We start from the raw sequence: 11,644 nt of genomic DNA, 5'->3' as shown, positions 1-11,644 counted from the left end.
GTCAGATGGTAAAGCTGAAAGAAGCCATGTCAACTGAGGGATCTAATCCTGTCCACACAAACTTTCCATCTCCTGAATCTCAGCTGATGATTTTCAAAGAGGAAAATAATTATAAGTGACAACAGAGGACACAAATTATCTCTCCCTTCATATCCAGTCACACACAGCACTGACAATACTAGAAAGGAAGCACCATTGAACTGGGGAGGGATCCTGGCTGAAAGATCCAGTCAATAAGGCTGCTAGAACATGTGGTGAGAAAGATCCTTTTGCTTTAAGTTCACTTAGCTTGTTAAAATAGGTATTAGTTTGCATTTCACCTTTTATTTCTTTGTAACCAATTCTGACTTTTATGCCTTATTCCTTAAAATCTATTTTTCTGTAGTTAATAAACTTGTTTTATTGTTTTATCTAAATCAGTGGTGTTTGGATTGAAGTGTTTGGGAACTTCATTTGGGATAACAAGATTTGTGCATATCATTTTCTATTAATGCATTTTATATGAACTTGAATTGTCCAGGAAGGTGCTTGGCAATAGAAGATGCACTGGGGGGAAAATCTGGGACTGGGAGTTGTTGCCTTGATGGTGTAATTCATAGGTGGCTAGCTAAGCACTAGTATAGCTGGCACAGTATAGCTGGGAGTGACTTATGTGCTGGAGGCTGTGGGTGGGCAGACCAGGCATGGTTGCTCTCACAGCAAAGCAGTGAAAAAGGCACCCCAGGGTGGAAAATTGAGGGGACACAGCAATTCATCAGTCCAGATTGTACCCTGGGAAATGTCACACTTTCTTATTATCTATCATTGTCCTAACGGTTCCTAACCTTGTTAGCTTTTTTGATTGCTGCTGCACATTGAGCAGATGTTTTCAGAGAACTATCCACAATGACCCCAAGATTTCTTTCTTGAGTGGTAACAGCTAATTTAGACCCCACTATTTTGTATGTATCATTGAGATTGTTTTCCAAAATGCATTACTTTGCATTTCTCAACTTTGAATTTCATTTGCCATTTTGTTATCCAGTATAGGAGCAGTGGAAGCACTCTAAAAGTGGGGGGAACACAGGTGCTGGAACCGTTCCCCCGCCCCTTCTCCCCAAATCCCAGCAGTGCCCATTCCTCCAAGGCCCTGCCCTCACACTGCCCCTTCTCTCTGAAGCCCCCACCCTTGCACCACCCCTTGCCCAAGACTCCACTCCTGCACTGTCTCTTCCCCCTCAAGACCCATCCTCGCACCACTCTTCCCCTGAGATCCCACTGCTACGCTGCCTCAATCCCCAAGACCCCACCCCCACTTGTTCCTCTCCGCCCCCTCCCTTGCTCACCCTTAAAGCCAGTAAAAAGTGGGAGGGCATACCTCTCCCACTTTTAAAAGTGGGAGGGGCCATGGTCCCCTGATCCCCCATTCCGGAGCCTTTGGCCCAGTCACCCAGTTTTGTGAATCCCTTTGTAATTTCACAGTCTGCTTTGTACTTAATTTTTTAAAGTATTTTTATATCATCTGCAAACGTTGCCACCTCACTGTTTATCCCTTTTCCCAGCTTATTTATGAGTAGGTTGAACAGCATTGGTCCCACTACAGCTCGCTGGGGGACACTCCTAGTTACCTCTCTCCTTTCTGAAACCTATTCTTTCCTACCCGGGGTTCCCTATTTTTTAATCAATTACTGATTCATGAGAGGACCTTCCGCTCTTGTCTAATCCCATAACAGCTTGCTTTGCATAAGAGCCTTTGGTGAGGGACCTTGTCAAAAGATTTCTGGACGCTCAAGTACACTATAGTCCCTGGATCACCCTGGTCCACCTGTTGGTTCAAAGAATTCCAATAAATTCTGTCCAGAGATTGTTGTTTTGGCCACTTTAAAATGAAGCGTTAAAAAGGCAGCTGCTGGTTAATAAATACGGCATTTCAAGAGCTGCAATGAAGCAAGCCAGGATTGTGTGGCCCAAACACAAAGCTCACAAGCGCGCCCAGATTGGTGTAGGAGCCTCCAGGGGAAACCGGCTTTGGAAGCGAAGCGTGAGCAGCGCTCAGGCTATTGCAGGAACCCTCTAACGCCCGCACGCATCTGGCCGGCCGGAGCAGGGGAAGTGCTCGGCTGGGGGAGGATGCCTGGAGTCCGCGCTGCTGAGTCAGCTCCTCCAACATGACCCGCCCCCAGTCATATGACGAGGGGCCGCGGCTTGGGGAGAAGCTGAGTGGGGGGTGGGCGCAGCAGGGTGTGGCGCGCGCCTGGACAGGTAAGTGAGCCGCGGCGGCCGCGCTCCGGCTGTGCGCTTCCCGCTGAGGGGCTGCGGCGGAGCTACAGGAGGCGCTAGAGCGCGCGGCGTAGCTGCGGCTGCTGCGCCGGGGCCCCGCGGGGAGGGCAAGAGTTCGAGTTCGAGTCCCAGCCCCAGCCCCAGCCCCAGCCGCTCCCTCGGGATTAAAATGGCGCCTGCGGGAACGCGGATAGCTTCTGTTTGTTGGAAGGGCTTTAAATCTACAGTGGCCACACAGCAAGTGTGAAAAAGCAGAACAGGGGGTGGGAAGTAATAGGCTTCTATATAAGAAAAGGCCTCAAATATCAGGACTGTCCCTATAAAATCAGGGCATCTGGTCAACCTATTTAAATCCCTGCTCCCACCTGCCCTGCTGCAGTGGGAGCCCTACTCCCCCCCCCCCCCCCGGTGAAGGCTAATGCCTCTGTCCAGGAGCGGGGCCACTTCCTGTTGTTCCCTGCGTAGGAGGTGACACTGTAAGGTCCCCACACGCTAGGCTGGGTGCGTGAGCTGGGCCTATGCTCCCAGAGGGAAGGTAGGGGACCAAGCTGACCTCTTCCCAGAATACTCTCTGGGGTGACCTCTCTTTCATGGGCTTTGTTCTTTACCTGGGGTTAACTAGTGCCCGTGATCCTTAGCTAAACCCAGGGGGGAACACCCACGCACCCACCCTGTGTTTAGTTTTACTGTCGGGTAAGTTAGGCCGGGTCACCTGCAGGCAGCGGGTTGCCTTCTGCTTAGCCCTCACTTTCCTGGGAAGAGGGATTACCTTACAAACAGCTTCCCAAGTCTTCAGACTGGGGGTGGGTTCAAAGGGAAACCACGTTCCCTGTGTCTTACTACACCAGAGTGCCAAGATGCCAGCTTCCTTTTAACTTGGGATCGTATCCTCTCCTGCCGGCATGTGGAGCGGGAATTGGGATCTAGTGGAACCAGGCCTGAAAAGAAGCCAGGGAGTGCTGCTTCCATAGCATTGTTTGCCTTCCTCTCCATCCCCACTGGCTGATCTATGTTTATAGGACTTGGGGTGGAGAAGAGACAGGGTCCAGTGGAGGAAGCTGTGTACCCCTCAAAACCCAAACTACTAGGGTAAGCTAATTGCTGATCTGGTCAATGTTAACTTGCCCCTTTCTTTCCCTTTCTAAGTGGTAATCCTATTTGGGCAAGTTCTGGGGCACTGGCTTGCAGAGAACCCCTTGTAGTATGGCTTCTGTCAAGCTATACCACCAAGAATCAGAGACAGCTGGGAAGAAGAGTCAGCGTGAAGGCATAATTTGAGGAGGGGTATCCTTAGGAACCTACATCCAGTTTCTTCCAGATTCAAAATGCCACACCATTTCAAGAATCGTCTGGATGCTCAGTAAACCCAAGCTCTTTTCCTACCCCTATATGGGAATAATTTGCCTAGGGAGCAATCTAACCCTTAGTAGTGGCTAATTCTTCTCGATAGTATCTCCTATTGGCTAACGGTGTTCCTTTCACAGGGCCAGAGTAACTTGGTTATTGTTTAATGACTGCACTCCGATATTGTATGCACCTCTTGCAGTGAGAGGTGGAGGGAGACTATAACTGTACAGAAAAATTAGTAGTGATATAAGTTCCCAATATTTATTTCAATGTAGAAGTGAACTCCTTTGTTTAAGTTTATTTTAAATGTGCAGGAGACCATGAAACTCATCATTCTTGAGAACTATGCGCAAGCCAGTGAGTGGGCTGCAAAATACATTAGGAATCGAATTATCCAGTTTAACCCTGGCCTGGACAAATACTTCACTCTTGGACTTCCCACAGGTAGGTTTTGAAAGAGGATTAATTAAAATGCTGATGGTACCTTCTGTTTAAGCAACTGCAAAGCATCCTGTTTCACCAGTTGGAGCATTTAAGTGACAGAATGTTCCCCTATGTGAAGGGACTGTCTCCTTATGCAACATATAGTTGGATGGTTCTGTTGTTATTTGGGGAGCAACAGTCTATATAATTTACTTAGCTTATGAAACCTTTCTCTGTTTTTAAAGTAAATAAATTATATAGAGTGATGCCTCCCAAATAACAATAATATAGACGCTGATGCATTGCATGATGAAATACCTCTTCACATAAGTGGAATAGTCAGTGGTGCTTTGGAGAACTATGTGCTTCCCCAGTGTGTAAAATAGAGACAGTATTCATCTACTTCCAAGATTAGACCCTTACTACTTGAATTAAAAGAGAATCTCCAATATTAGCTATACTGGGCTCACACACAGTTGAGCAGTTCTGATTCTGTCCAGTTGAGGGTAGGATTGCACACACTCAGCCGGATTATTACAACTGGGCAGAATTGGAACTGCTCAACTGTGTGTCATAGCCCCTGTATGGCTAATCATGGAGATTCTCCTTTAGTTCAAGTAGTAAGGGTCTGTAATCTTGGAGCAACAGAAGCTGGACTCTATACTCTTGAAACTGAAAGTTGACATAGATTTGTTTTTCGTATAATTTTTTTTACGTTAGGGTTGTGATCCAACCACATTCTTGTTTTTGGGGAGGCAGCATCAGAAGTGCAACCCACTGGGCTGCCCCTCCCACCACACCATGTAGGAACTAGTTTGGTCTCACCCAGGCTACTTATGTGATGTCTTGGTAAAACCATTGTTTGGTACATCTGGCTGCTTTTATTTTTTTTTATAACATTTAGTGCTAAACATCTTCAAAGCAACTTTGTTTAGACACTGCCTGTCTCAGAAACCCCTGCTTTGTAAGGTAGAATGAATGCTGTCTCTATTTTACATGTAGGGAAGCTGAGGCCCAAAGAGACAATGTGATAGTGGTTGTGTTATTTTCTATACTTAATAATTTTCAATGTCTCCCAGTCATTAATGAGGTTCTGCTCTGAGTAGGATTTTGAGCAGAGGGCACCAGTACTGAATTTGCTGAGATGGCTTTCTATGTGTGTGAGCCAATATTCTGTAATTAAATAGTTCAGTCTTTCAGTAACACAAACACTTTGAATAATTGAATTAATGATCCATAGCACTTTCACAGTGTTGTGCATACACTTAATTCCGCGAACTATTTTGATCTTTTTCCCCTGCATCTCTCTCTTAGGAAGCACTCCTTTAGGATGTTACAAAAAGCTGATTGAGTATTACAAGAATGGAGACTTGTCCTTCAAATATGTGAAAACCTTTAATATGGATGAATATGTAGGTGAGTCATCTTATTTCATGAAATGTGGTAAGGACCCAACCAAGCTTGCGCTTTTTTTTTTTCTTTTTTGGCCCCAAACTTTATTTATTCTGGTGAATAAAATCAAATGAAATCAGACATTTATGTTAATTCAAAATAAATCACTTTGGGTAGAACCCAATGTAAAATGATCCCAAAACCAGATGGGGAGGAGAAAGAGGAGTTTAGAATGCTGTATAATACAAATTAACAAACTCCAATTAGAGAGATCACGTTAGCTATCACTCTTAAAAGCTGAGTGATATATTACCCGAGTATATCGTTAAAGAAGTCCCATGGAAGATGCTGTTAGTAGATTGTATGTAACAACTTTGAATTTCCCATTTTAGCCCAGCTTTCTTCTGATCAGGGAAACTGCTGCTACTTGGCTGGTTTGGACGGATTGCTGCAGCCCTATCTGTAATTAATAATGAAGACAGGCAGTGCTCCAGCAAGACCGCACTTTAGATTTACTGATATGTGGTCCTATTATGTTAGATTAGGATAGGATTGCCTTGTTTGTGAAGTTGTGATGTAATCTCTTCTCAGAGCTGGTTCAGAGATAAAAGTGAACAAATCCTCTGGTTATCAAGGTACCAAACATATGTGCTAAATATGTGTGTGTGTTTACTCTTTGGCCCTAATGCTATTGCATCCTCTTCCTGATTTGAGTGGACAGATCTTTTTTTTTTTTTTTTTTTCTGTGAATAGTCAGAGAGCTTAGGTTAGGGTTAGACAGTCTATAAAGGATGACTGTAACAATCAGGGAGTTCTTGGAAGAATTCCCTGATTGGTAATCAGACTAAAATTGCTTCTCTGGTTTTGAGATCATGTTAACAAGCTTGGACGAACAATAATTCTGCAGAATGTTGTGAAGACAAGAAAAATTAGACCTGCTGTGTATCTGCTCTTTTGGAGAACCTACTGCATAGTATTAATGCACCTTATCCATATAACTAGGATGATCTGCCTCTCCCTAATGTGACTATTTTTTAAACTCATGGAAGTTAAGGAAGCCCAGCTTGAAGGGAAGATGGGGATAATGGGATTGATTTGTAATCAAAACCCCTGATGTCTATGCAAATGTATGTACAAGTTTTTATATAGGTTATTGTAGCCCTCTCTCTTGCCCCCACTTGTCATTTTAGGCCCCCGTCCTGAAAGCTATAGCAAACAGGGTGTGAAAGTCAATGGGGCCTTGAATTGTAAGCTATTTGAAGCAGGGATTGTTTTTGTACAATGTCCAGCACAATGGGTCTGGGACCTGAAGGGTCTGCAGGTGTAACTGTAATATAAACATGAAATAATAAATGTTCCTGGTTAACAGGTCTCCCAAGGGATCACCTGGAAAGTTATCACTCCTTCATGTGGAATAACTTTTTCAAGCACATTGACATCTCTCCAGAAAACACCCACATTCTGGATGGAAATGCAGCAGATCTACAGGCAGAGTGTGATGCTTTTGAGGGGAAAATCAAAGCAGCTGGTGGAATCGAACTCTTTGTTGGAGGTGAAAATCAGAAGGAGTAACAGACTTGGAGAGAACACAGCCTTGTTTTTGCCATAATTCTATCTAACTTGGGGGAATTCCTTTTTTTTTTTTCTTTGTTTTTGGTTTAAGCCCCACCTATTGGATTGGCAGTCAGTCAGTAAAGCCACATGTGCATCCCGTCTCCAATTAGTGTATGCACACCTAAGCGTCACCTCTATCCATTCCCTTCTATGGCACTGATGGGGACAAATGCTATGCATAGGTGACTCGTGGTGTTTGGGCTTTCTTCTGTCTCAATGAGATGTTCAGGTTGTTGCAGTAGCAGTTCTATCCCTGGTCAAGCCTTACGACCACACTAGGTCAGTGGGATGTGCCTCCTGCTTAAGTAGATGGGTCTCAAAATGTGAAGTATAGACTGGCTCCAAAGTCTCAGGCTACAGGGGTGGGGGATGATGGCAGAGTGGTTCTGATCCACTTGGCTGGGGATGACATCCTTAACGAGTGCTCTCTACAAACTTAATTTTTAAAGTTCAGCCATTTTTGAGGTATATTTGGCCAGAAGAGGAAAGGAGTGTAACTTTTTTTCCACGGAAGTCAAATAGCTAAAGATGTTGTTCAAATTATTGATTTGTTTTAAATTGCCATTTCATCTAAGATCTAGATTTGAAAATTTCAGTCCAATAGGTGAATTCTTCAGAAAAGTATCTAGTAACAATTAGGGGGAAAGGTGTTCTAACCACAACTGTGTTTCAACCTTTACAATAGCAAGTTCTATCAGGTAACTGCTGTAATCAGCTATAAAGCTTCTGCAACAGTGGTAACTTCTAATCTGATGCTTTTGGGTGCTAACATCCAAGTTACTTTAGTTATTACCTCCCAAAATGCAATGGAACAGTGTCTCGGCTCTTCTTGACTTCAGGTGGAAATTTGCCATACACTTCAAGGGAAGCAGGAGCCTGAGCACAGCTGCAAGTTCTTGTATGAAAGTAACGTGCTTCACCTGTTCTGTAGCTATTCTTAGGAGCCTATAGCATCCTTACAGTAAGAGTGATGTTGGCTTTGTTTCCTATGATGTGTTAAGGTAGTGACATAGTTCTTAAACTGTCTTCAATACAGGTATTGGCCCAGATGGTCATATTGCCTTCAATGAGCCCGGATCAAGTCTGGTGTCCAGAACTAGAGTGAAGACGTTGGCTATGGACACCATATTGGCTAATGCTAGATTCTTTGATGGCGACCTCTCCAAAGTCCCTACAATGGCTCTGACAGTTGGAGTAGGCACAGTCATGGATGCTAGAGAGGTTAGAATTAAAATTCAGTGACTTAATATAGTGCTCCGTGGAGCATCAAAAGGTTGTCTAGTCTTCAAGAAGTGGTACTTTCTGCAGCCCAGCCCCAGGCATTACAGGGCTTCCAGAAACATAGTTTGCTCAACTAAACAAACAACCCAACTACATTCTTAGCTTTTTTCGTGGGGCTTCTTTGATTGCAAAGATCAAACTAGCCATGATCAAATTAGACGCCCAAATTGAAATGTGGCTTATAAATGTGGAATGATGACTGAGATTTGGTCCTACTAAAAGTAAAACTAGACATTCAGGGAGAGGAAAAGAAGGGTTGGCTTACTAAACAGTCATACGCATTACAGCAAAATGAGCTTAATCAGGTGGCTTCCATTATGCTACTTTAACATTTTTCACGTAACTATGCGATACAGTTGTATTTAGCGTGGGAGGCTGGGTAAGGGAGGTGTCTAGGGGACAATCTCACAAGGTAAATGTGAGAACCACTGACTTACTCAGAGGTATACCAGTAAATTGTGAGAGTCACAAGATGGTGTGTGGTTGAACTTATTTTTACACCTGTAGTTCATAACTGTTAATCACCTCCTCTAGCTGTCTAAAGTGCTCTAGTCTACTCTTGCATAAACACTAAAGGGAGAGCTCAAAGTAACAGGTGGGTAAGCTTTAAAATGGCCAGGCAAGCTCTAATTGTACTACCTAAAATGATACAGCCAAAGTGAACAGTACCCAGTCAATGAAGTGAAACATTACTGGGAAGGACTAAAATAGTTTTCCTCTTTAGATGACTTAATCTACTGCTTCAAATCACACTTGGGTGTGTTCCCTTTAAATGTACATCACAAAACCTAAGTGGTGTTCCTGTCTTTTTTTTTTTAAATTAAATTCAGGTTATGATTCTAATCACAGGAGCCCATAAAGCATTTGCTTTGTACAAAGCCATTGAGGAAGGGGTGAACCACATGTGGACAGTGTCTGCCTTTCAGCAGCATCCCAGCACTGTCTTTGTGTGTGATGAGGATGCTACCCTAGAACTCAAAGTTAAAACAGTGAAATACTTTAAAGGTAAGTATTTGGCCACATCAGGCCACTTTTTCAATATCTTAAGTGACACCATTTAATTTAGTAAATCTTTCCTGTCGGAAAAATTGTGTTTGGAGGAAGTGCTGCCAATTAACTCTCAACCCTAAAGTTTTTTTTAAAAAAACAAAGAATACATCATCTCCACTGACTAGAAATCTATTCAGGGTAAATGTAAATGTTGTTTGTTTAAATGTTCCACTATAGTGTTATGAACCCTGTGTTGAGTTAGTAACTCAAAACTAGGAACTACTGCTGCTTAGAGGCCATAAATGAAATGCATGAGGCTAGCTTAATTCTCCAAGCTGAGTGAAGTAAGTCCCTCTTTCTGGACATAATGGAATGTAAACTAGATTTAAGAAATTGTTAGTCTGTAGTGGTGGTAAATGACTAAGGATTGTTTAAAATTATGCTGACAGTCCCTCTAATATCAAGCTTAAAGCAATGGGGTGAAAAATACTGACTTTAAGGTTGTCTGGGAAGGGGGACATGTACAGATATTAGTTTATTATTAGTGGCCATAACTTAATTAAAAGCAGAAGTCCTCCATTCATTGCACTTACTAACCATACTTGGTCTTTCCTTTTCCCCCTTACACCAGGTTTAATGCTTGTTCATAACAAGCTTGTGGAACCCTTATACAGTATGAAGGAAACAGAAGCAGAAAGAAGACAGGCGAAGAAGCCGTACAGTGACTAGTTTCTTGGGGGCTGGTATGGTGCTAAGCAGGCTCTTCTCTTGGAAACCAGTACTGGAGAAGAAGAATCCCTACACATTCTTCTTGTATTTGTTCATAAATCAGCAGAGATGTGCTCATTATCTCCATCTTTTAAAAGAGATGAATGAGTACATTGGGCTTAATAAATTAAATGAGGATGGGACCTTATGTATTGTGTTCTAGCAACCTCAAACACTACTCACTCTAGCAGTGAAGCCAATTGAAATGAGGTGTGTAATCTATAAAGTAAGTAAATGAGAACAAGAAATGAATATCCCTGAACTCAAAGGTGAGGATATGAAAGGAAGTAAAATTGAATGGGTAATTGTAGAATGTATTACATTTGAAGGACACACATTTAGGTCCCCCCTGCCCCAGTGCACTTAATCTCAACTGCACTAGCATCATGACATTGAAGTACTAGCACTAACTAGAGTTAGCCATAAATAAACTTCCTCAAAGCTCCCCTGCATTAATTTGTACTATTTTAGTTTGGGGCTTTCTTGAGGAGATGCTATTAACTTCACTGTTCATTGATGTATATACCCTTCTACTAAAGCCCTGATCCTGTGATGTGCTACACACCCTCCACTTCAGCAAAATCACAAACCCTGGCTCTTCAGTGTTCTCAGCTTAATAAAATTGCCACCACCAAATGGTTAAACAGCAATTGTGCCTTCTCCATCTGTGTAACTCTGGCTACTATTTCACTTCATGGTCAGATTTCTATAAAGCCAAACATGGTGAATGCCACTGTACATCATCAAGACTAAGGTGCTGGCATTGGACTATAGCAACCAAGTCTAAATATTTGTGTGGATTTTCCATCCCCCTCCCCCCCCATGCCATTAAGTGTTCTGTTGGTTGTAGCAGTGTAGGGCTGATTGACTTCACTCAGATCTTCTAAACAGTTCACCTCTTGCCTTTCCTCATAGGTCACAGTAGTACATGCAGAGACCTCTCATAATTCAGCTGTTCATGAATGTAGCCCATATATTTAACCACCTAAGTCCACTTTATGATGAATGAAACCCTCTACTGCTATAGACCATGCTACTTTCAAAACTACGTTGGTTTTACCCTTATTAATACCAAAAGGGCTTACATAAAACTACTGAAGTGTAAGTCACTGGTGCTGTTATTTAGGTGGGGGATATGTATTTGTTTACATGGAAATCCTACAAACTCTTCATAATGTAACTTTCTACATTAAATGCAGTATTTTTTATCCAAATAAACTGAGTCATGGTGCCTGTCTTTACCCATTAACTCTCAAAGTTCTACTAGGAATTAAAACATTGTGCAAGGCCAGACAGGAATAATTGTAGTGGAAAGAGATGCTGGCATGCCAGAAATATCGTTAGCTGGGTAAGACTTGATGGTAAGGATTGTCACCACCTGCTGAAAAGGGCTTCTGTAGAAAGAGGGAGATGGAAGCAGACCTAGAAGTAAAAACTTCAAGAGTAGCTAAGTGACTTAGGACTTACTGGATGTCCATAGGACTTCAGTGCTCTTGAAAAGTTTTACTCTAAATACTTAACTTTTTTTAAATGAACTGAGACAAAACAACCAGAATACATTGCTCACCAT

At 42.7% G+C, this 11,644-nt stretch overlaps 1 protein-coding gene across 2 annotated transcripts; it reads left to right on the top strand.

Annotated features, from left to right (window-relative positions):
• Positions 1-2,141: 2,141 nt before the first annotated feature.
• Positions 2,142-11,249, top strand: GNPDA1 (glucosamine-6-phosphate deaminase 1). Of its 2 annotated transcripts, none has more exons than XM_074960506.1 (7): positions 2,142-2,241; positions 3,921-4,050; positions 5,344-5,445; positions 6,791-6,973; positions 8,072-8,256; positions 9,147-9,321; positions 9,938-11,249. In XM_074960506.1, the coding sequence occupies exons 2-7, from the start codon at positions 3,927-3,929 to the stop codon at positions 10,033-10,035; spliced, it is 867 nt and encodes a 288-aa protein (XP_074816607.1). In that variant the 5' UTR covers positions 2,142-2,241; positions 3,921-3,926; the 3' UTR covers positions 10,036-11,249. The 2 variants fall into 2 exon arrangements, with proteins under 2 accessions (XP_074816607.1, XP_074816608.1); XM_074960507.1 differs by lacking the exon at positions 2,142-2,241 and adding an exon at positions 3,290-3,348.
• Positions 11,250-11,644: the final 395 nt, after the last annotated feature.

The sequence above is a fragment of the Natator depressus genome, chromosome 8 (assembly GCF_965152275.1).
Source record: "Natator depressus isolate rNatDep1 chromosome 8, rNatDep2.hap1, whole genome shotgun sequence".
In the NCBI taxonomy this organism is placed as follows: domain Eukaryota; kingdom Metazoa; phylum Chordata; order Testudines; family Cheloniidae; genus Natator; species Natator depressus.
This window is presented reverse-complemented; position numbering and strand designations above follow the sequence as displayed.

Bases quoted from the DNA above. Each gene is read 5' to 3' on its own strand.
- GNPDA1 (XM_074960506.1), top strand. From the start codon at position 3,927: ATGAAACTCATCATTCTTGAGAACTATGCGCAAGCCAGTGAGTGGGCT. The intron at 8,257-9,146 runs GTTAGAATTAAA...AATTAAATTCAG, and splicing joins CAGTCATGGATGCTAGAGAG to GTTATGATTCTAATCACAGG. The intron at 9,322-9,937 runs GTAAGTATTTGG...CCCTTACACCAG, and splicing joins AACAGTGAAATACTTTAAAG to GTTTAATGCTTGTTCATAAC.